At 35.5% G+C, this 25,662-nt stretch overlaps 1 protein-coding gene across 2 annotated transcripts in view; it reads right to left on the bottom strand.

Moving 5' to 3' along the window:
* Positions 1 to 25,662, bottom strand: part of PNPT1 (polyribonucleotide nucleotidyltransferase 1) — a 49,396-nt gene that overhangs the window by 8,539 nt on the left and 15,195 nt on the right. For both annotated transcript variants that reach the window (XM_040453681.1, XM_040453682.1), the window contains 13 exons: positions 21,268 to 21,454; positions 20,111 to 20,162; positions 19,693 to 19,750; positions 17,941 to 18,037; positions 17,370 to 17,472; positions 13,741 to 13,811; positions 11,719 to 11,755; positions 8,564 to 8,630; positions 8,392 to 8,481; positions 6,562 to 6,615; positions 1,913 to 2,019; positions 1,344 to 1,415; positions 1,189 to 1,252 (listed from right to left, as the gene is read on the bottom strand). In XM_040453681.1, the coding sequence (XP_040309615.1) occupies positions 1,189 to 1,252; positions 1,344 to 1,415; positions 1,913 to 2,019; positions 6,562 to 6,615; positions 8,392 to 8,481; positions 8,564 to 8,630; positions 11,719 to 11,755; positions 13,741 to 13,811; positions 17,370 to 17,472; positions 17,941 to 18,037; positions 19,693 to 19,750; positions 20,111 to 20,162; positions 21,268 to 21,454 (1,059 nt within the window). The remainder of the gene's footprint in view (positions 1 to 1,188; positions 1,253 to 1,343; positions 1,416 to 1,912; positions 2,020 to 6,561; positions 6,616 to 8,391; positions 8,482 to 8,563; positions 8,631 to 11,718; positions 11,756 to 13,740; positions 13,812 to 17,369; positions 17,473 to 17,940; positions 18,038 to 19,692; positions 19,751 to 20,110; positions 20,163 to 21,267; positions 21,455 to 25,662) is intronic.

The following is a 25,662-nucleotide window of genomic DNA, read 5'->3' as shown; positions in this document are numbered from 1 at the left end:
TTTGGCTCAGGTCATGATCTCATCATGGTCCATGAGTTCAAGCCCCAGGTTGGGCTCTATGCTGACAGCATGGAGACTGCTTGGGATTCTCTCTCTTGTTCTCTCTGCCCCCCTCCCTCTAAATAAATAAAAAACATTAAAAAAATTAAAAAAAAAAAAGAAAACCATAAGGAACAGAAAATACATTTACAATACTGTATGTTTACTGAAAAATATTTGTACACAGGCATGTCAGGTAGCTTAGCTAGGATGGGGGCTCCCTGTAGAATGGCAGAGCTTCATAGCCTGACTGCCTAGGCTCAGTAGTGGCAACCTCTGGGTGGCCTGCAGGTAGCAACAGTTGTGTGGAGACAAAGTATAGCTGCCTTATCTGCCTGGGCATGTACCACAGTCCCATGGCCATTCACCTGACACCTGTGGCCACTTGTGAGTGCACTGGTCTCCAGGGGTTCCTTGAGGCCAAGGTGCCATGGTGGGGAGTGGGTCCCTCCCCAACCCCACAAGCACTGAAGACTTTGTGCAGGGACTCCTATGCAGTGCTGTCCTGCCCTCTGGGCATGTTCCTCCTTCAGCTGAGGCTTCTGCCAGCCAGCCCTGGGTGCTTGACAGGACCACCCTCTCAGCACATTGGGTGATCTTTAGCCCAGCACAATTATGGGCCCCCTGGGGGGCTGCTGATGGCTTCAGAAGGCCTCTCAGGATAGTCAAGAGTATAGCAGGCATGACCTTTGTGTGAGATGCCTTTAGTTGGTTGGATGGAGACTGGGATGGGCAGTAGAAAATAAATGCCTTTGCTGTAAACTTAAAAAAAAAAAAATCCACATATAAGTGGACCCATGCAGTTTGAGCACATTGTTCAAAGGTCAACTGTATATAAAATAAATGAGATCAGATATAGCAGCATTCTTAGTTTTTCCAGAGTAAAACCCAAATTCTTTAACTTAATAAACAAAGCTCTTCATATCCTAATTACCTTTACAAGTCTACTTATAATCCCCCTTCTCCATAAATCCTATAAAAATTGAATTTTCTCTGGTCTCTCATAAAGGTTGTTACGTGAAATTTCATTTTCTAAAGTGGTATTTTATAAACAAGCCCATTTTTAATAATAAGTTTAATGGGAATTATAGTTGCCATGAACAAATGAACAATGATGGAAAGAGAATCAGGCACACTGGGTTAGCTTACCTGAGGCTTGTTGAATGGCCTCCATTACAATTTTTATTGGTATTCCGGGTAATTTAATATCAGCCTAAGATGGAAAAGCCAAAAAATGATACAAATATTACTTCATGACATTATTTAAGTATTATACAAGTGAAACAAAATAGGTTTTAAAATACCTGTAATGCAGTTATTCCCTTATTAGTGCCAGCTATTTTGAAATCCATGTCACCATTGTAATCTTCGATTCCCTGAAAGAATTTAAGAAAGTATGATATGGTTTTAAACAAAAATAAAATTCACCCAGTTACTGTAGAAGAATTAAAAAAAATAGCTTTAGAAGTAAACCATATCTTCTGAGACTAAAAACAAAGAAGTGTCTTCTACATTAACTACTGCTTCTCATTTGTGACTTTAAGTTGTAACTATTTCATCACAAAATCACTTTCAAATCATGTTCCTCACATAAATGCATAAGGATTCATTTACAACCACCCTAAAGTGAGCCATTATGAATATTTATAGTGTAATATATATATATATTACACATATATATATATATATATATATATATATATATAAGCTCACATCCTATAAAATTTAAGGCTAGTATTCAGAAGAAGAAAGTAAGCACAAGGACCTTTATTTCTCAAGTAATATTATTCTTCTAAACATACAATGTTTATAAAATGTTTATAAAAATGCACAATCTTCACTCTTAAATATTTGAAAATGTGGATATACTTGCCAGAATATCTGTCAGCAATCGATAATCTTCTATTTCATCCTTGTCAGGATTGTTTTTAGTGACCAATCCTATTGCTACACCTGCGACAGCAGATGAAATTGGAACTCCTATAGTTGAGAAAAAGAGCTTGTGTGTAATGTGTATATCAGCCTAACACACATATGTATCATACCCTTGACATTTATTTTAATGTAGGTGAATAGTGTTTTAAATTGACAATCACCAGAAGTTGGAGAGGTCATCTGACTACCTCATTTCTTTTTAAGCATATGATAAAAGCCCCTTAAGACAATTCTAACAGGTAATTACTGTTCTCAGCAAAAACCTCTATAAACATAGCAACCTTAACTCCTAACAGAATCCATCCATCTTTTTGCTTTTGGTGTGTTTATATATATATATATATATATTTTGAAAAGTAACCATGTATTTGGTAAATTCTTCTAGCTTGAACCCCTCAGTTTACCTTTCCATGAAAGCCATCATTAGGTTTTGTGTATCCTCCCAGAAAATTTCTGTGCCCAAATATGAATTGTAGTATAATCTTCTTTACTTATGGAAGCATACTGAATGCTCTCACTATCCTGCACCTTGTTTTTTTCACTTAATAACATACCTTGGATATTGACACATAATGCCACACAAAGCTCCACCTTCTTCTTTTGAATGGCTGCAGAGTACTCCCCCCATAGGTTTATAGGCCACATAACAGAAGTGGGATTACTGAGTCAAAGGGTGTGTGGGTTTATATTTATTATAATTCTGTCAAACTGCCTTCCAAAGAGTGTAGCATTTTATATTTTTACTGGCAGTATTTGAGGTTCTACATTCTTAATTCCCATCCAATCTCGACCTTTGTTCAGATAAAGGGTAAAAATGTAGCTTATTGTTTTTAATTTGACTTGTTTTTATGAGAAGGGTTAAACTTCTTTTGAATGTTTATAGGAAATATAAAAATAGATTATTTCCTAGTCAGTTGACTTTGTTTATTGTGATTTATTTTCCTGTACAGAATTTTAAATTTATATGCAATGATGGTTCCTGGATTCTGCCTAAAATGGTTTTTCCTAAGATTTTGATAAAATCTTCAATGTTTCATTTTTATATAAGCATTAAAAAAAAATTTTTTTTTAATGTTTGTTTATTTTTGAGACAGAGACAGAGCGCGAGTGGGGGAGGGGCAGAGAGAGAGGGAGACAACAGAATCTGAAACAGGCTCCAGGCTCTGAGCTGTCAGCACAGAGTCCGATGCGGGGCATGAACTGTGAGATCATGACCTAAGCCGAAGTTGGATGCTTAACCGACTGAGCCACCCAGGCACCCCAAGCATTTTTTTTTTTTTTTTATCACTTGGAATTTATTATAAAGGAGTGTGGCAGAGGAATCTCATTTCATATTCTCTAAGTAATGTCACTTATGCCCATGGTTTTTAACCATCACCTATAATGCTGATGACCTAAAAAATCCCTCTCACCTGCCTACTTCTCTTTGCTAAAGCCTTACATCTGTATACCCAATAATCTGCCTTGGACATCTCTTGCTAAATGTCCCAAAAGCACCTTAAATATATATACGTATATTCAAAATGTAATTACCCCCAATAAATCCTTTTTGTCTTGCCTTTCTTATCTTGGTTGAATGCAACTAAGACACTTATGCCAGAATCAACACTTCTTTCCTCATGTCCTATATCCCATGAAGTCACAAAGATCTGATAGTTTATCCTTTAAATATTTTTTTTTTAGAAAGTTGTCCTTTCCCCTAAATACTGAAACATCCATTGCTACTCCTTTAGTCCAAGTTCACATTATTTCTTGCTCTGACAGCATTCTCCCTGTCTGGTTTCCCAAATTTTAGTGTCTCCCCCCAGCTCTCATTCTCTCCCACTTCATCCTCCAGGGCTAACATCTAAGCTGGGAAAAACTACCAAAAAGAAAAAAAAAAATCAGATTAAAAAAAAAATCAAATTCAAATCAAATCTACATAAAATTCTCTGAGTTCCCCATTATCTCCTTTCAAGAAATTTTTATACATTTCTATGGTCAAAAAAGTTAGGGAAATAGTATATATCCTATTTCTAGAGATTCAGAATTCATACTAGCATATTAAAGTTTCTTTAATTCATATTAAATAAACCTGCTTAACCCTGCTCATATGTACTTTAGAACATAAAAATTTTCAATAATCAATATCCAGCAGGAACACTAGTTCATAGAACACAATACGGAGTTGTTAAATACTAGCTTTAATTTCAAAATCCTTAGCATAACAATAACCTTTAAAATCTGGTCCCAATTTAATATTTTTTTCAAATACATTTCAGAAACACGCTATACTGCTTTCTAACTTTATACATGTTGTTCCCTTCGAATGAAATATGGTCCCTGCTCCTAATGACAGATCAAAAACTACTCAACCTTTGGAACAAGATGAAATGTAGCTGTCTCTATGAAGCAAATTTTCTTCAATCTAATTCTTCATCCATATTGTGCATATTTATGCCTTTTACCTATTTGTATTATCTTTCTGATTTGTTAGTGTCTTTGGGTTTTTCACACCAGTAAGTTTTAAAAAAAATAGGTACCATTTGTATCTCTGGAGCACAGGACAGTGCCTGATATAGGGCATGGCAAGCACTCAGGTTTTGAGTTGAATTGTTGGCTTTTCCCACAGGACTTGACATTCCTTCTTGTCAAATTAAATTTTTTTCTATTTGGCTTTTTTTTTTTAATCCTGTTTTTTACATTTTTTAGAGATCAAAATTGTCATTTAACATATCAGTTACCTACTCTTTTTTAGCAGTATCCTTTTTATCAGCAGGCCAGTTTTCTCAGTTCAGTAACAAAAACATTGAAAGGGACAGGGTTTAGAATGAAGTATCCTCAAGCATTCCACTTGAGGTCTCACTCCAACATACTGATCTGATTCTCTTATCTCCTCTGCTCATCCTTCCACCAGTTATGAAGGTGCACCTATCATCCACCTCAATTTCTGCATCATTTACAGAAAGATCATAAACTGTGTATCTCTAGATACACAGCATAAGCAACATTCCCCACACCCCCCTGCTCCAAATCTAGTACTATTTTCCAAAAATGGAACATTAGTTTACTATGACATGTTTTAAGTCAGTCCCTTCTGGTCCCTTCTCTTCAGTCCCCTTCCTTCCTAAAAACACTTATACACCTTTCTTTTCATAATCTATTTAAGAGTCTTCCACAGTCAAGTTCACTGGGTTATGCTTTACAGAAAATACTTTCCTTTCTTTCAAAATTAAAAACTTTTTGTGTCCTTGGTATACCACGTTCTGATTTTTCAAATACTGCCAACATAGGTCAGTTTTCTCATCCTGAAGATCGTCTTTTTAGGTTGGGTTTTTGTCTAGACCAAAAGATCTGAATTCATTTAATGCAGTTAAAGGCTCTCTCTTTTTACTTTATCTTTCAGTTCACCTTTTTGAGAATATGTTGTGTTTTCCAATATGAAATTGGAAGACTGATGAATTCAGGACCCACAAGGACAAGGACTTCATTTTGTTCATCTGTGTGCCAAGGGCTTAGATTAGTACTTGGCACAGGAGTGAGATACAGTAAAGATTGTTGAATGAATGCATGACGGTGAAAACACAAACCTAAATTATTTTTTTTTTTTCCACTACCAAAAACAAAAAATTAATTTTTTTTTTTTTTTTTTTTTTTTTTTTTTTTTTTGCTTTGGCTTAAGTTTTCATCTTTCTAGATAATGTTATTACATATTCACACCATTCTTTCATCTCATTCTTGGTTATGGTATCCTTTCTATCCATTTCTCTGTACTATAAATGTGTGAACTTAGAGGGAACTCCTTGTATGGCCTCTTGAGTATCTTTAGGTTCCTTTTTCTTCTGAATGGCATCATTGGTGGGATGCAGGAATTGTTTTCAGAGCCTCTTAACATGTTGACTCTTTCCCTTTTGGTGTTTTAGACCCAGAGATTATACTAAACCACCTGCACTCTTCCTTCCTAAAATTCTGTGTACCCTTCTATGGGTGGTATTGTTCTTCTTTTATCTTGCATAAATTGACTAGAAGATTACATGGTTACTTTCTTTTATGGGTCCTAAATACTTCTGCTTGGTGATCCAAACTTCCTTAGTGAATGGAATCAACTGCAGAGCTCTTTACCTTTTGGAAGGTGAGAAAGCTCACTGCATCCCCTAGGCAAGTAAATAATTTCAGTGTTCTGCTTTTTGCCAAAGATAAGAATTCTAGTAGATATCTGTATAGTTGAAGGTGTACTTTGATCTTGCTCTAGTTTAGTTTGGTAATCTGACTTCTCCAAGTCTTAGTAAAACCCAATTTTTTTTTTTTTATTTTTTTTAACGTTTATTTATTTTTGAGACAGAGAGAGACAGAGCATGAATGGGGGAGGGTCAGAGAGAGAGGGAGACACAGAATCTGAAACAGGGTCCAGGCTCTGAGCTGTCAGCACAGAGCCCAACATGGGGCTCGAACTCACGGACTGCGAGATCATGACCTGAGCTGAAGTTGGATGCTCAACCAACTAAGCCACCCAGGCGCCCCAGTAAAACCGAATTTTAAAGAGATCTATATTTAATACTAATCAAATCCATATAAAGCGTTAGTAGTTTTGAGACATAATCCTTTTACCTGCATCCATTAATGCTAAGCTTCCACCACATGCAGATGCCATTGAAGATGATCCTATGGAAAGAAAAATACTTGCTTTATAATATACTGATTTTTTTAAGTGTTGAAAATTGTTATATTGGTTATTTCCTTGTACATATTCAGTTATCTTTCCTTCTTTCTTTTTATTTATTTTTTATTTTTTTAAATTTACATCCAAATTGGTTAGCATATAGTGCAACAATGATTTCAGGAATAGATTCCTTAGTGCCCCTTACCCATTTAGCCCATCCCCCCTCCCACAACCCCTCCAGTAACCCTCTTCTCCATATTTATGAATCTCTTCTGTTTTGTCCCCCTCCCTGTTTTTATATTATTTTTGTTTCCCTTCCCTTACGTTCATCTATTTTGTCTCTTAAAGTCCTCATATCAGTGAAGTCATATGATTTTTGTCTTTCTCTGACTAATTTCACTTAGCATAATACCCTCCAGCTCCATCCATGTAGTTGCAAATGGCAAGATTTCATTCTTTTTGATTGCTGAGTAATACTCCATTGTATATATATATACACCACATCTTTATCCATTCATCCATCGATGGACATTTGGGCTCTTTCCATACTTTGGCTATTGTTAACAGTGCTGCTATACACATGGGGGTGCATATGTCCCTTTGAAACAGCACTCCTGTATCCCTTGGATAAATGCCTAATAGTGCAATTGCTGGGTCATAGGGTAGTTCTATTTTTAGTTTTTTAAGGAACCTCCATACTCCTTTCTTTTTAAAAGCAAATAACACAGGCTCTGCTAAACCACAAACTACAGGACTACACAAATCAGTATGATAGGTACATGTAGCTACATGTAGCTACTAAATTTAAGTTAACTGAAATAAATTCAGTCCCTAAACTGCATAGCAGAGATAACTTTCATCATCACATAAAGTTATATTGGGTAGCAATGCTATAGGAGATTCTAAGAAACCTCCCACAAAAACCAGCACACCTCTTTTGTTGCTTAATCAGATGTCAGTTAAAGATACAGGCTCTGGCTCTCTCACTGGACCCTAAGTCACACCCAGTAGAGAACAGAAAGTCTCTAATTTAAATTCAGAGGGTGTTTTTGTTTTGTTTTGTTTTTTTTTAATTTTTTTTTCAACGTTTATTTATTTTTGGGACAGAGAGAGACAGAGCATGAACGGGGGAGGGGCAGAGAGAGAGGGAGACACAGAATCGGAAACAGGCTCCAGGCTCTGAGCCATCAGCCCAGAGCCTGACGCGGGGCTCGAACTCACGGATCGCGAGATCGTGACCTGGCTGAAGTCGGACGCTTAACCGACTGCGCCACCCAGGCACCCCGTGTTTTTGTTTTTTAAAAATATTATCTGATCTATGTCTGATATATCTGAGATCTCTGTGATCTTTCTATCTCTAATGACCATACCTTGCCTTGACCTGGGGACTTAATTTTAATTTAAATTTGATCTTATAATTCAGACTCTCTCTGTTTGCTATTTACTTGTATCTGTGATATATGATAGGTGTCCCCTACCAAATGGATCGCTCTCTTCTGGTGCTTTCTTGCTGTAAGCTGGCCTTGTTTATTCTAAAAATAAACATCCCCAACTGGATAAGTTATAAAAGATCAAGAGAAATATTCACTTTATATTGCTTTAGAAACATCTCATTGGCTAAGAACAGAGATTTAGACAGTATATGATTAAACACATTTTTCTTTTGTAATGGACTTGGGCACTGTAGTTATAAGCATAATGTAACATTAATTATGAAAAGAATATATATAGAGAGTTCTGGTCTTTTTGACTAGAAAAAATTTATATTAATACTCTACCATTTGACTCTAGGACTTCGGATGTGACTCTTATGGTGAAAGGAAAATCCTTGGGGATAACAGGATACAAAGCTTTCTCAGCAAGAGCACCTAAATTAGAATAGAAAATAATAAGGATAAATGTATTAAGTCTCTGTAAGAATACCATTTGAGTTTACAGATTTGTACTCACCGTGCCCAAGTTCTCTTCTGTTCACACCAGTGACTTTGCCAATTTCGTTAGTTGCATAAGGAGGAAACTTAAAAAAATAAACACATATACATAAACAACCAATATGGAAAGATATCTAACCTATATTACCAAAATAATAACGAAAGTTACAAAACAGTAGAATCCCATTTTTTTTTAAAGTACATTTATATATGTAGAAAACGTCTGAATATCTGAAATATACAACAAACTGCTAAAGGTATCTATTTCTAGTGTGTATATGAGCCAGAGGGGAACATGGATGGTTATGGGGACTTAATAACAATGACTAAGTATTACATTTTTATAATAAGAAAAATATATACAAATTAAAAAAAATGCACACTGAAGAAATAGAGATCTTTTTCAGTAAGGGTTTTCTTTTAGTCAGAGGTGGCAAACTATTTTATTTGACCAATACAGTATCTCAAAGGAATATGAATTAGTTGCAGTCATCTAAAATATTGGGAAATTTCCCATAAAAATTTGGAATTCCAGTTTTTGTTTTTTTTTTTTAATTTTTTTTCAACGTTTATTTATTTTTGGGACAGAGAGAGACAGAGCATGAACGGGCGAGGGGCAGAGAGAGAGGGAGACACAGAATCGGAAACAGGCTCCAGGCTCTGAGCCATCAGCCCAGAGCCCGACGCGGGGCTCGAACTCACGGACCGTGAGATCGTGACCTGGCTGAAGTCGGACGCTTAACCGACTGCGCCACCCAGGTGCCCCGGAATTCCAGTTTCTTAAACAAAATATTTTTATTTAAGGGGTGTCTGGGTGGCTCAGTCCGTTAAGCATCCAACTTTGGCTCAGGTCATGATCTCACGTTTCGTGAGTTCGAGTCACACATTAGGCTCCCTGCTGTCAGTTTGGAGCCTGGAGCCTGTTTCAGATTCTGTCTCTTCCTCTCTCTCTTCCCCTCCACCACTCAGTTCTGTCTCTCTCAATAAATAAACATTGAAATTAAAAAAAAAATTTTTTAATAAAATTGATTTTGAGAAAGAGAGAGAGAGTGCAAGCGGGGTAGGGGCAGAGAGAGAAGGGACAGAGAGAATCCCAAGCAGGCTCCACACTGTCAGCACAGAGCCCCATGTGGGGCTCAAACTCGTGTGTGCAAGATCATGACCTGGGCTGAAATCTAGAGTCAGATGCTTAACTGACTGAGCCACCCGGGCACCCCAACAAAGTATTTTTAAAAAGGAGTGATCATGGTACATGAATCTGATCAAGCCTCTGGATCTAGCCATCAATTTTCAGGAATGCAGTCAATTTTCAGGAGATAGAAGGACAGAGAAACTTGCTGGATTGCACCATGAGTGTGTAATCAGCAACATTCAGACTGTGGGGAACTCTACAGGTCAGATGGCTCTGGGACTTCAACAGACAGACTGAAAAGAAAAGAATGTACTGGAGGAGAAACCTATAGATTAAAAGAGAAATCCCAAATTAAAAAAAAAAAAATGGACAAGACTATAGTGTCTAGGGATGTACACTAAAAATGCAAGGAAGTAATTACAATACAACTTAGGAGAGTAGTTATTTTTAGGGAAAGAATGATATTGAGACTAGGATGAAAAGCATGGAGAGGTTTCTGGGGTGACTGGAAACATTCTACTCTCTACCTTGGGTGGTAGTTTGTAAGGGTCTCTGCCTTATAAAAACTCATTATGCCATCCTTTTATAGGTTTTTCAGTATCTGTGTTTCATTTTACAATAAAAAGTTTTTAAAAAATGAAATGATATAGCAGGGGCACCTGGGTGGCTCAGTTGGTTAAGTGTCGGACTCCTGATTTCAGCTTAGGTCATGATCTCACAGTTTGTGGGTTTGAGCCCCACACTGGGCTCTGCATTGACAGGGTGGAGCCTACTTGGGATTCTCTCCCTCTCTCTCTTCTCTGCCTCTACCCTGTTTGCTTTCTCTCTCAAAATAAATAAGTACACTTAAAAAATTTTTTTTAAAAATCAAATGATACAGCAATAACAGCCTATATCCTTTTCATGCCCCCTCCCTCACTTCTTTTCCCAGTAATCAGCTAGAGCTGCATTTTTCAGAACTGCCCTTTTAAAAAGACTGTCATGTGCTGTGTAGCTCACAATGAAGGATATGCTTCACTCAGTTATAATTCCTCTCTGGCTTCTATAACATCTGGATATATCCAGAACAGGGTATTTATAAGGGACTGAAAACCTGTGAAAATCTCCAGGTTTCTGGATATTCTCTAGCAATTACTGTCTACGTGAAGTGTTCTCTATTAATTCTAGCAGACTCAACAAAATTGACATGTTGGGATTCTGGGCAGCCAATAATGGTCACTCAAAAGTGAAGAGACTTGCTACTTTTATACCAGCCTCCCTGCATATATGCTTCAAATACTAAAATTAAAATGCTATATATAGTGTCTGGTTCCTTAGGATTAGTTGTAAATAAAGTCAATCACAAACTCATAATAATTTCACATAAAGTAATTTACTTTCAAATACCTTAGAGTTCTTTTACTATTTATCAACTGAGTAAAAATATGAACATTTAAATGAACTAAAGGGAGAAGGTGATTTGTCGTTTGAGGTATTTGAGAAGTCCCAGTTTTGCTTGACACATGTGAATGGGCATGACTTTTTCTTGACTAAAACAAAGCTGTCTACTATACTTTAACTTTTATGTATGATTCAGAACATGAAGTTGTTGACTGAAGACTATGGCTTAGCTCTTTAAATTCCTTTCTGCATGTAAGAAACAATAGTGCCCAAATCCACCTTTTTTTATTTTATTAAAAAAAAAATTTTTTTTTAATTTTATTTTTGATAGAGAGACAGAGCACAAGTGGGGGAGGGGCAGAGAGAGATGGAGACACAGAATGTGAAGCAGGCTCCAGGCCCTGAGCTGTTAGCACAGAGCCCGACACGGGCCTCAAACTCACAAACTGCGAGATCATGACCTGAGCCGAAGTTGGACGCTTAACTGACTGAGCCACCCAGGCGCCCCCAAATCCACCTTAACAGATATATAAAACGAGCACCGTAAAATATTAATAGAACCGAGGTAGTGGGCATATAAGTATTCACTATAAAGTTCTTTCAACTTTGCTATATCCCAGAAATTTTTCATAGTAAAATACTGGGGAAAAAATTTATCTTACCTCATAGTGCAGCATGAAATTTTTATCTTTTATCCCACTACAAACAAAAAGCATAATATTAAAAACATCACATAGATACAAAAACATAATTTCAAAGAACTTAAAAAGATTTAAGGGTATCTAAAAAATAACTAGGTATTAAAGAGTTGGTCTGAAATTGAAAACCAGAAGAACTAGAAGGATGAATGTCAGAGACAGTATTTTTTTCTGGGACTTATAAATGAATTTTACACAGATTTAGAAAATAATTTTGCTTTATAAGCACTTTAATATTCAATTTGAATACTAAAGACAGTAGACATTTATTTTTAAGCATTTGTAACTACTGAGAGAATCTCAAACGTTTAAACACATTAGTTAAATCTCAGAATTATGATCTTTCTCCCAGTCAACATGTGAAATGAAGATCAATAACTGAAATGATATATGGGAGAGCAATCAGGAGATTAGAGAGGCAAAGATTTTTTTCAGGGTTTGAAATGAGAACTGTTATGACTCTGTCTAGAACAATGGGGGGAAATAAGGATGAGAAGAAACACAATTCCTGAAGTAGGAAACCAGATTTATCTTTAACTGAAGAAAAGACTAGCATATATAGGGTCTTAGCTCAAATAGTGTCCCCTTTGGGTGGATGTTTAATTACAAAAAATACCTCTCTCCGCTGAGTATTTAAAAAGTCCTGGATTAGGGCTAAATCTGCATAATCATAAGCCACAGTCTTGGGAAAAGAAATATAAAAACCTGACTCTAGAAGACTAAAGGAATAGATTTGGGGGGCTAGAGAGAAGGATATGGATCATTAGCGCAGCACCCGCATTTTACAAGTATGAAGAAACCAAAAACCAGCATGGCTGACTGATGTGTGCCCTCTCACTAACATAGGTTACAGACCTAAGACTAGAACATAAAGAAGTGCCCTGGCCAAACACAGTGCTCTTTCTTATGAAGCTGTGTTGCCTCCTAGAATGGAAAGGAGTCAAAGTGAAAAAGGGCAGGGCAACCAAATTGGGGCTCAGATGGGAATTTAAAATACAAAGTATAAAAGCTCCCCCCCCAAAGGATTATGACTACAATGAACAATCTCACCTTATACACACAGCTGCATTGTCAATTTTATCAGAAAACTGAAAAACAATTAGCAATGCTATCCTGAAAATACTGGGGATTATCCTCATAGGAAGAGTGAGACAGAGTCTTGTGGTCTTCTGAGACCCTTACCAAGGGAAAGGGAAGCAATGCTGTTAGGCACTGAGGAAAGAAAAGAACTGTGGCTATGAGTCCCAGGACTGATGCAGTAACGCTGGTGAGGACTGTAACACAGATTCTCATCATCTAAAATTGATCAATAAGATATTATTGCTGACTTTTTAGGAAAAGAGGAGGAGAACCAAGTATTTCTGAACACAAATTCCAACATGGCTTGGGATTAGATAAAGCTTTTTTTACTTATTAACAGCCTCCAGATTCTTTTTAGCAACTGGGACTCTTGCTTATTTATTTGCTTTCTGGTTTGTAATAGAAAAACCTATCTATATCTCTCCTGAGAAATGGTTCTAGAGACAGAGAATAAATGTACCCATGTTAAAAATACCTTAAAATCACTATTAAGTAAACAGAAACATAAAGTATAGATATATAGGTTTAAAAAAGTAATAATGAGGGGAGCCTGGGTGGCTCAGTCAGTTAAGCATCCAACTCTTGATTCTGGCTCAGGTCATGATCTCACTGCTGTGAGATGGAGCCCCATGTTGCGCTCTGCACTGGGCGTGGAGCCTGCTTAAGATTCTCTCTCTCTCTCCCTCTCTCTCTCTCTCTCTCTTTCTGCCCCTCCCCTGTTTGCGCTCTCTCTCTCAAAAAAAAAACCCAAACATAAAAATAGTAATGAATAATATACTATGAGCTTCAATTATATGCTGTAAGACCACAACTTCAAGACATATCAAACGTATGTTTTAGAACATACCAAATTTATGTTTTAGAACATACCAACATACTTATAACTTACCAAAAAACTTAACTTACTTTATGGCTGTTATAATTCGGTCTGACTTAATACTGGATTCTAATGAATCAAACGTAACAGTACAAAGTACCTAAAATAATAAGAAAAAAAATTGTCAGGCTTTAATTTACTAACAATGAGAAGAAAATAAAGTATTTGAAGAACCCAATTAGTTATTAAAGAAATGGGAAATTCTATACAAAGCTTGTCATGCTACTTAACGCAGTAAACATTTATTCATTTTATAAATATTAGAGTTATGTGTAAATCTCAATAATGCAAAGGTGTAACATCACAGACTACTATGTAAAGCATTGTACTAAAAGTGCTGGGGGAAGACAGGAAGAGGAAGGTATATTTGACCATATAGGAAGCCTCAATAAAGGTCTAGCCAATAAAACTGCCTACTTAAAAAAAATCCAGTCTCATTTAGAGGGACACAATGTAGTCCAAACTCTACAGCACATCATTCACAACATCCGAGATACAACGTACAAAAAAATAAGAAATGGGAATCATTCTTCAGAGAAAAGACAATGAATAGAGATTGCCCCAAGCTAACTGAGATCCTGGATTAACAAACAAGGATCTTTAATAGCTCTTATAATTATACTTAAGGACATAAAAAAGAACCAATAGAAATTCTAAAACTGAAAGACACATTATCTTATAATGCAAACGAGATGACAAGAGTCAATAAACATGTAGATGGATTAATAGAAATTGCCAAATCTAAACAACAAAGAAGGGGTGTGGGACTATTTCAAAAGGACTAACATATATACTTACAATCCCATAAGGAGAGATAAGAGAGAATAAGGTAGAAGAGTATTTGAAGTTTCATTAATAATACAAATTTACAGGTTCAAGCTCAGGAAACCCTTAGTATATAAATACAAAGAAAACTACACTTTTTATAGTTATATTGTTGAAAACCAAGACAAAAAGAAAATCTGGAAAGCACCAAGACGAAGACAATTGGAACAATGATTTGAATGCATCTTGACTTTTTATTAGGAGAAAAAATAAACAGTGGAACATTTTTTAAGTGCTAAAAGAAAAAAGCATCAACTTAGAATCTATACCTTGCAAAAACATTCTTTGTATGTGAAGGCAAAATAAAGATATCTTCAGATAAATGAAATATAAGAATTTGTTGTCAGAAGACCCATAGGACAATAGCAAAGGAAGTCTTGTCAGATTGAAGGTAAACAATACTAGATGGAAACTTAGATCTTCAGGAAGAAATATGAAGCATCAGAAATTATATATGTAGGTCAATATAAAAGACTATCTTTGCCACTTACCTTCTTAAAATACATGATTGTTTAAAATTCAAGTTGTAATATTGCCTTGTGGACTTTATAACATGTAGATGTTACTCATGAGACAACTACAGCATAATGTGTGAAATAGTACAAAATTAACTCTAAAATGAAAAGTTAATGATATATACCGTATTCTCAATAGTCACCATTAATAATGTAAAGATATAGCTAAAAAGCAAGGAGACATATTAAAATGGAATTCTAAAAAAATATGCAGTTAATCCAAAAAGAAGGAAGAACGGAAAAAAAGAGGGGGCAATCAGAAACAAATAATAAAATGACAGGCTAAATTCAATCAAATCAGTAATTAAAACCAAACATCAATGGACTAAACACTCCAGTTAAAAGGCTGAGACTGTCAAAATTGCTAACAAAAGTATGCAGGATATCTTAATTGAGTTATTTTTAAAATTTTATTGAAAGGCATAAAAGAAAACCTGAATCAAGAGTGAAGCCATTTATTGTAAAGACTGTGATCTAAATTGTAAAAATATCATTTCTCTGTCAAGTTAATTTATAAATTTAGCACAATACCAATTCAAATCTAAGGACCTTTTTTTCCCCCCCGAGAATGTAATTTAACACTGAAATTCAAATGAATGAACAAATGCACTAGAATAGCTAAAACAATTTTGAAGGGCACAGGAAAATAAAAAGGGAGGATTTGCTGGGTGCCTGGGTGGCTCAGTAGGCTAAGCATCTGACCTCAGGTCAGGTCATGATCTCATGGTTCATGGGTTCGAGCCCTGTTTTGGGCTCTATGCCGACAGCTGAGAGCCTGGAGCCTGCTTCTGATTCTGTGTCTCCCTCTCTCTCTGCCCCTCCCCCGTTCTCTCTCTCAAAAATAAACATTAAAAAAAAATAAAACAATTAAAAAAAGGAGCATTTGCTCCTCATATATTAAGACAAACTTTAAACCATAATAACTAAAACAGTTTGACACTGGCCAAGGAAATTCACATAACAGAATATAGTTCAAAAATATATTTATAAGCTCAGAATATATTAACATTATAAGTCAACAGGAAAAATGAATTATTAGTAAATAAGTTGTAAAACTGTTTCACTCTGGAGGTTTCCACCTCACACCGTATGTAAGAGTAAACTCCAAGATGGATTAATGGTCTAAATTTGATAGCTACAACCAGAAAGTTAACAGAAAAATTAGGTGCACAATTTTGTGACTAGGAGGGTACGGAAAGATTTCTTAAATAAGACTTTAAAAACACAAATCACAAAATAAAAAAGGGGAAGGATTATCTACATCAAAACTAAAGATTTCAGGTTCACTCTTCACAAAGCTAAAAGGCTTATGACAAAGAGAGAGAGGATATATACAAATTCTGGTTACTAAAAAGGATTAATATAAGAAATCATTAGAAAATAGGAAGAAAAAAATAAACCACAGTAAAAAAAAGAAAAAAGAAAAAAAACTGGCCAAAGGATATGACCAGATAATTCACAAAAGAGCAAACCTGAACCAGGATGAGCACGTTGCTTAAGTTCAGTGACCACTATCTAAGTGAAAAGAATGAATGTCCTGGAGGGTGTGCAGCCCTCCAGGGTATGATTTATGCAGTGACCACACTGATAGGCTATTTATATAAAGAGATGCTTAGACTCATAGGGAAATACAAATGAAAGCAAGGACATACCACAGTTTGTAGCAATTAAACTGGCAAAATTAAAGTAGTGATTAATATAAGAAGAGGGAGGGAGTATAAAGCAAATACCATACACAAAACAATGGATACACCTATATGTTAAATATAAGACAATGGGTGCCTAAGTAAAGGAAAAGAATAGGACTAAGGTATAAGCTAAATAGAGAAAACAAATGAGGGCCTTGAATAGACCAAAAATGACAATATGCCATAACTGAAGAGCATGGGTGATTCAATTCTGTGCATGAAAATAAAAAGAAAAATATGATAGAGATACCAGGTAATTCTAGAAAATGCAAACCAATTTACAGAGACAAAAGCACATCAACAGTTGCCTGAGGAAAGGGAGGGGAGCAGGAAGAAGGGATTATAGAGAGGCAGGAGGAAACTTTGCAGGGGGGATATGTTCATTATCTTAACTTTGGGGACAGTTTCTCAGTTGTATACACCTGAAAACCTATTAAACATACACTTTAAATATGTGCAGTTTTGTAGATGGCAATTATGCCTCAAAAGCCATTAAAAATATTAAAAAAAAATCAGGTATTAACACATTCCATAAGATAAAAATCTATAGTGTCTACATAATGTACTTCTATTAGATCTAATTAAGCAATCCTGAGTTAGCAAGTAATTACAGCTTTTCACATATATTACCTGTGTTTGTCCCCTCTGAAATAATGCTGATCCATGAAGAATTTTAAACATATCTACCTCACAATTTATATTCCTAAGTGAAGTCAAATCTCGACCATCACACCTACAGTAATAAAGGAATAAGTATGTAAAGCAGTGTTCAAAATCATAAATATCACCTATTATCTCTTTATTCCTACCAGAAAGTCCTCAATCCCAATTGTGTCATATCACCTATGGAACTTTAAGAACTTTAAAAAAAAAAAAAAAAAAAAAAAAAGAACAGTTCCTTGAACAAGTTGTCCCTTTCAAAGCACCTTATAGAGACAGCACATATTTCATTCAGTTCCATCAAAAAAAATATATTGGGGCACCTGGGTGGCTCAGTCAGTTAAGCATCCTATTGAGCTTGGCTTAGGTCATGATCTCATGGTTGACGGAGTTCGAGCCCTGTGTCGGGCTCTGTGCTGATAGTGTGGAACCTGCTTGGGATTTTCTCTCTCCCTCTCTCTCTGCCCCCTTCCCCGCTCATGTTCTCTGTCTCTCTCAAAATAAAAATAAAATAAAATAATAAAAAAAAAGATATATTTACCTTTTGTATTCATTCAAGATAATACTTCTAAAAACCTCCTTTGCAACAACATTGAAGGATTCTATTATTTCATATGTATCAGCCTCTGGAAACTTTTCTGTAGAAGAAATACAAATCAAAACAGAGGTTTTCTCCTTTTGGAAGATTTCTCTTCAATTCATAGTATCAAATCAGTTAACTGTGGGAGTAAACCACGGGGGAGGTGAAGCTGAACGTTTTGTCCCCAGGCAAACAAAGTAGATGAATCAAATATTCTGAAGTAGGAGAGACACAAGTATTATACCTCAAATGTATTGTTATACCTCAAATGTATTGAGAACTCAGTCTGCTTTCTACAAGAAAAACAGTGCTTTGTAATTAGCTCTCTATTGTATTACATTAATAACAAATCCGGCCATATTATGAAAAGGTCTGAATGACACTCTTTAAGACTAATCACCTTCACTGTTTTACCTTAGGAACTGCAAAGAGAAATAATTTTCTTTATGTTACAAATCTATAGTTACAAATCTCTTTAGTTAACATTTATCAAATTCTTTCATGATCCATGTACTCTCTCTCTCTCTATATATATATATTTTAAAGTCTTTAGTCTTTGAAACAACTTATGAGGTATATTCTATTATCACCATTCTAAAGAAGAAAAATCAGCTTAAAGAAGTAAATTGCCTGAGATCACATAGTGACTGACACAGCTGTGACACTGTTCTTTAAGGCATTTGGTTTCTTAATTATAACTTTAACCAGAACTAAGAAATGGACACAGAGAGATATATTAAAAACTGTACCTTCATCAGGCAAGAATAATTTTATACACTTTAGTATGAACTTTTATGCTCTGACTTGCACTTGGAAAAGAAAATAATTAGTAATTAAATATTTAAAATATTATCCTATGAACTCAAAATGTCCTCAAGATATTCTACTACATATAATATTAACACAAAATCACTTTTCTGTTTAAATAAGGCAATAGGTGTTATACAGCTCATTTTTAACAAATAGGATGAAATGTAATGAGAAAAGACTATACATTTTCAATGGCAATTATAGGCAATGGCCTTAGTATCAATACTAACAGCAGAGTTATAATCTTAAAAATAAGATAGGAGAGAGGACATTTATCTCTTAACCGAAAAATTCATAAGTATATGTCATTCTTGGTATACATTCAGTTTGTGATTGATATTAATATAATAAGATCCTTTGCTTAATAATTTCTGGAGAGCTAAATTCTCTAAAATCTAAGTTTTACAATCCTACATATTAATAACAGAGTCAGTTAACATTTTTCAGACAGTTGGTATGTGGCAGGCACAAATGCAAATGATTTACCTATTTAATCCCTATATTAAACCAGATATTATCAGTATTATAATTTCACAGACTAAAAAGTCAAGAATTTTAAAGAATATTTTTCAGATGTTCAAATGACAGGATACAAAATTTCCTATCATAGAGGTTAAGAACCTGATCCAGAAGAGATTGGGAGTATTTCACATTCAGCATTTACTGGTGATCACTCTGTATCAGGTACAGTGCTGACCACATTCACAGAAGTTAGTTTAACAGTACCCTTGGGATGCAGCATTATCCTAAGTTTAAAGTAAGTTTAAGGTAAGTTTAGGTATCCTGAACATAAAACTAAGGAAAAATGAGAATAACTGATTCTTTGAAGTCTTAGAGTAAATTGAAATTTAAAAAACCTATTTCCTTTAAATATTTTCTTAAATTAAAAAAACCAAAATTTACCTTTTAGTTGTTCCTCTGTATCTAATCTTATCTTGTTAATAGCTTCATCTCTGGAAATCTGAAAGAAAGATGAAATTCAGTATACATGGCAATATTTACCATTTCTATTTTTACATTATTATACAATTAACACAATGCAATAGTACTCACATTTTTCTACTGATATTCTTCAAAAGATTAGAGCTGGTTATTGATTTACAAGAGCTATTAGCTGTTTAATTCAAATATATTTGCACACTTCCCTAAAATTTGCATTAATCAACAAAAGGAGAATGGAGAAGCAAATTGCTATGCTTCTATTTACTTAGCTGTTTAGAGATTTTTAATAAAAATAGGACCAACATTCATAAATAAGATTATGTGAATTATGACAAAAAAGAATTCCCAGAACAATAAGAAAAATTTCGGGTACACCTACTTTATCATGTTCATAATCAGTAAAAACTGCGTAGAGTCTTTCCACGGCGAGTCTATTTGAAGCACAAAATAAATGTCAGAATAAAAATACTTAGAAACATGAGGCAGTGTCTATTATAAACAAAACAAATATTGAAACTAAGCTAAAATACTTAATAAGCATTTCATAGAGAATTTAAAAATATATATTTATTATTCTTTAACACAGCTCATCTGTTTACTGTTTATGATACACAAATTTCTTTCTCCCCACCTGTCAGGGAAATCACTCACACATGGTGCTACGCCCTCCCTTTTTCTTAATTGTTCAATTTATTTCAACTTAGATTTTTTCTTACACACAAAGTCTCTCTCCCGAAACACTCTCTTTTAACTTCTTGCTTTTTTTCTATTCTGTCTACGTTGGCTGTTATTGCAGGCAACTGTTTTGTTGGGGACAGTTTACATCTCTTTACTCTCTCACTGATGACTATGAGATTGATACTAATGGAAATATTAACTTTTTCAATTTATTTGAAGTAAAATGAAATACTTTTTCTGGTGATTTCATTTATATTTACTGAGTGCTTGCCTATGTACCGGCACTGCTGTAAGCACTGGGCATAAAGAGGTGGTCATACTTTTTTTTTTTTTTTCAAACTTGATTTCTTTTCAAGAACCTCAGCAGTTTCCTTGGATAGATATCCTATACTTTCTTTTTACTTTTTGACACAGAGTTATGTGGATTATATGAATCTTAACCAATAAATTCCCTCCCCCTCGCATTTGGGATTCAAGCTTAGGCCCTTGAAGAGCGAAGTGGGTTTATCCTTTTTAAGGCATTAATGACTGATACTTATGGCACTCTTAATTTTGGGGGGGGGGTAAGAGTACATAAGTTGGGGACAGGGGCAGAGGGAGGGAGAGAGAGAATCTTAAGCAAAGCATGGAGCCTGACGTAGGGTTCAATCCCACAACCCTGAGAATCATGACCTGAGCTGAAATCAAGAGTTAGACACTCAACTGACTAAGGCACTCAGGTGCCCCTGGCACTCACTTTTAAAATAGAAGGGTACCATGTTAGTAATGCATGGACAATGCTTCCATGGGAAGTTTTTTTCTGAGAGGAAATTAAATCTGATAACAATTTCAAATTTTCTTTTGTACAGATATTCTTACTTATGAGTGTGTTCCACAATCTCTGGTGAAGGGGTAAATAACTTCTGAGGTGTCCTCTTGGTAACACCAATTTCTTTTACCAACTGCTGGATGCCCTGAATTATTTGTTGGGTATATTTTACCCCCACTTTAATAGCATGGCAAAAGTCCTGTTGTAAAATGTTCTCTGCAGAGGCTTCCATCATAACTATTTAAAGGGGGAAAAAGAAAAAAAAAAGATTGTCATTGAACCTTTTACCAGGATAGCATTGTCAGTGCTACACATGACATGCATGTATATGACATGTATACATACATGTATACATGACATAAATACTACAGATCAATTTTATTAGTAGTATATCTACTTTTTAAATTTCTTCCCTTAAAATCAACATACTTCCAAAATGTAAACAGCAATGAATAAAGAAAACTTAATATCTGAAATTAGGTTTACATTTTTCTTTAATTTAATAAGGGACTTCTCATAACAAGTGAAACAAATTATGCATACTTATTTTTTAAATAAGTTCTGAGCTATAATTTAAATACCATAAAATTCCACTTTTTAAAGCATACAGCTGCATTTACTTTTAATATATAGTTAAAATGAAATTTAAAAACAACAGCATAGTAGATATCCAATAAATGTTTCCTGTTTAACAATTATTTGCTGTGACCTCCTACTTAATTTTGTCATTGTCACATTGTCTACTGCTTGCACAGGTGGGGGAAATCTTTTGAAGTGATACTGTTTCAAGTAAGCCAACTAGAGGACAGTAGCTATTACCATAAAAAGGCTGTTTATGGTTTTGTAATAGTAAAACTCCTGTGTAAAGCAGAAGAAACCCAAGCAGTGCTTCTAGCATGGTATCTAGCTAAAATCTGCTCTTCAGGTTTGGCTTTGGTTTCTGCTAGGCTGACAGACTCTGGCCTGCTTGTGTGTCATTCCTGGCACTTCTCCATTTGTACCAAGTCAAAGATCCTGTAATGCAAAGATATGATAGTAACTATCACATCTAATATGTTTAATTAAATCATGTTGTCATTAAGGTCACTTGTAAAGCTTCTAGTTATAATCTAGAATGAAAAAAAATCTTATGTGCTTTGTATGTTGGAATTCCCTCAGTCAGTTGAAGGAGACCTGTGAAACTAAAATGTTAAAAACCTAACATTTGTTGGGAATACAAGCTGGTGCAGCCACCCTGGAAAACAGTATGGAGGTTCCTCAAAAAACTAAAAACAGAACTACCCTATGACCCAGCAATTGCACTACTAGGCATTTATCCAAGGGATACAGGTGTACTGTTTCAAAGGGACACATGCACCCCCATGTTTATAGCAGCACTATCAACAATAGCCAAAGTATGGAAAGAGCCCAAATGTCCATTGATGGATGAATGGATAAAGAAGATGTGGTATATATATACAATGGAGTATTGCTCGGCAATCAAAAAGAATGAAATCTTGCCATTTGCAACTACGTGGATGGAAGTGGAGCATATTATGCTAAGTGAAATTAGTCAGTGATAGAAAGACAAAAATCATATGACTTCACTCATATGAGGACTTTGAGACAAAACAGGTGAACATAAGGGAAGGGAAACAAAAATAATATAAAAACAGGGAGGGGGACAAAACAGAAGAGACTCATAAATATGGAGAAGAAACAGGGTTACTGAAAGGGTTGTGGGAGGGGAATGGGCTAAATGGGTAAGGGGCACTAAAGAATCTACTCCTGAAATCATTGTTGCACTATCTGCTAACTTGGATGTAAATTTTAAAAAATAAAAAATAAAATTAAAAACAAAAACAAAAACAAAACAAAAAAACCCTAACATTTGTGTCATCTGAAATCTGGAAAGAGAGGCTAAAGATGGCAGGCTGAAAAGTACTGGAAAAATAATAGCTGAAAAGTCCCCAGATTTGGCAGTGACATAAACCTACAGATTCGAGAAGCTGAGTAAACCCTACATAGGGTAACCCAAAGAAAAACATATCATAATTAAACTTCTGAAAATCAAAGACAAAGAAAAAAATCTTGAAACCAGCCAGAGAAAAACAACACCTTACCCGTATGGGAAAAGCAATTCAAATAACACTAGATGTATCATTAGAAACCATGGAGGCCAGAAGGAAGTGGCATATATTTTTTAGGTGCTGAAAGAAAAGAACTGTCAACCCAGGATCCCATACCTAGTAAAAATATTTATGAAATAAATAAATGAAGGAATGAATATTTAGGAATGAACTGATACTCTTAGATGAAGGAGAACTAAGAAAATTTGTCACTGGCAGCCCTACCCTAAAAGAATGGCTAACAGAAATTCTCTAAACAGAAACAATAAAGAAACCGTGGAATATCAGGAAGAAAAATACCTGTTAAGCAAAAATGTAGGTAAATACACTTTCTTTCTCCTCTTGAGTTTTCTAAATTATGTTTGGTGGCTGAAGCAAAAGAAAAAATTTTAACAGCCTGTTGTGGTTCTAAATGTAGAGGAATATTAAAAGTTATATTACAAATGGGGGAGGGTAAGGCAAGGTAAAGTTTCAATACTTCCTTGAGATATGAAGCAGCTTTTCTGTCACCATGACACTGAAATGGTTATATTCTTCTCATCAGTATTCCCATGACATCCTCTCACTTTTCAGATTAATTTGAACTGTTTTTTTTTTTTTTTTAAAATTTTTTTTTTGGGAGACAGAGACAGAGCATGAGCAGGGAAGGGGCAGACAGAAAGGTTGATACAGAATCTCAAGCAGACTCCAGGTACTGGGCTGTCAGCACAGAGCCCAACATAGGGCTTGAACCCACAAACTGCGAGATTATGACCTGAGCCAAAGTCAGACGCTTAACCGACTGAGCAAGCCAGGTGCCACTGAACTGAAGATTTTTAAAAATGTATTTGACAAATGTAAATTATACCTCAATAAATTCATTTAAAAGAATATGAAAGGAAGAATATAATAAAGAAAATTAATGGCACAAAAACAGACACATAGACCAATGGAATAGAATAGAAACCCCAGAACTAGACCCACAAACGTACGGCCAACTCATCTTTGACAAAGCAGGAAAGAACATCCAATGGAAAAAAGACAGTCTCTTCAACAAATGGTGCTGGGAGAACTGGACAGCAACATGCAGAAGACTGAAACTAGACCACTTTCTCACACCATTCACAAAAATAAACTCAAAATGGATAAAGGACCTGAATGTGAGACAGGAAACCATCAAAACCCTAGAGGAGAAAGCAAGAAAAGACCTCTCTGACCTCAGCCACAGCAATTTCTTACTTGACACATCCCCAAAGGCAAGGGAATTAAAAGCAAAAATGAACTACTGGGACCTTATGAAGATAAAAAGCTTCTGCACAGCAAAGGAAACAACCAACAAAACTCAAAGGCAACCAACGGAATGGGAAAAGATATTTGCAAATGACATATCGGACAAAGGGCTAGTACCCAAAATCTATAAAGAGCTCACCAAACTCCACACCCGAAAAACAAATAACCCAGTGAAGAAATGGGCAGAAAACATAAATAGACACTTCTCTAAAGAAGACATCCGGATGGCCAACAGGCACATGAAAAGATGCTCAACATCGCTCCTCATCAGGGAAATACAAATCAAAACCACACTCAGATATCACCTCACGCCAGTCAGAGTGGCCAAAATGAACAAATCAGGAGACTATAGATGCTGGAGAGGATGTGGAGAAACGGGAACCCTCTTGCACTGTTGGTGGGAATGCAAACTGGTGCAGCCACTCTGGAAAACAGTGTGGAGGTTCCTCAAAAAATTAAAAATGGACCTACCCTATGACCCAGCAGTAACACTGCTAGGGATTTACTCAAGGGATACAGGAGTACTGATGCATAGGGGCACTTGTACCCCAATGTTCATAGCAGCACTCTCAACAATAGCCAAATTATGGAAAGAGCCTAAATGTCCATCAACTGATGAATGGATAAAGAAATTGTGGTTTATATACACAATGGAGTACTACGTGGCAATGAGAAAGAATGAAATATGGCCCATTGTAGCAACGTGGATGGAACTGGAGAGTGTGATGCTAAGTGAAATAAGCCATACAGAGAAAGACAGATACCATATGGTTTCACTCTTATGTGGATCCTGAGAAACTTAACAGGAACCCATGGGGGAGGGGAAGGAAAAAAAAAAAAAAAGAGGTTAGAGTGGGAGAGAGCCAAAGCATAAGAGACTGTTGAGAACTGAGAGCAAACTGAGGGTTGATGGGGGGTGGGAGGGAGGAGAGGGTGGGTGATGGGTATTGAGGAGGGCACCTTTTGGGATGAGCACTGGGTGTTGTATGGAAACCAATTTGACAATAAATTTAATATATTGAAAAAAAATAACATGATAAACAAGAGATGGGATATTTCAAGCACAAT

Source organism: Herpailurus yagouaroundi, unplaced genomic scaffold, assembly GCF_014898765.1.
Source record: "Herpailurus yagouaroundi ecotype Mexico unplaced genomic scaffold, PumYag 210, whole genome shotgun sequence".
NCBI classification, from domain to species: Eukaryota; Metazoa; Chordata; class Mammalia; order Carnivora; family Felidae; genus Herpailurus; species Herpailurus yagouaroundi.
This window is presented reverse-complemented; position numbering and strand designations above follow the sequence as displayed.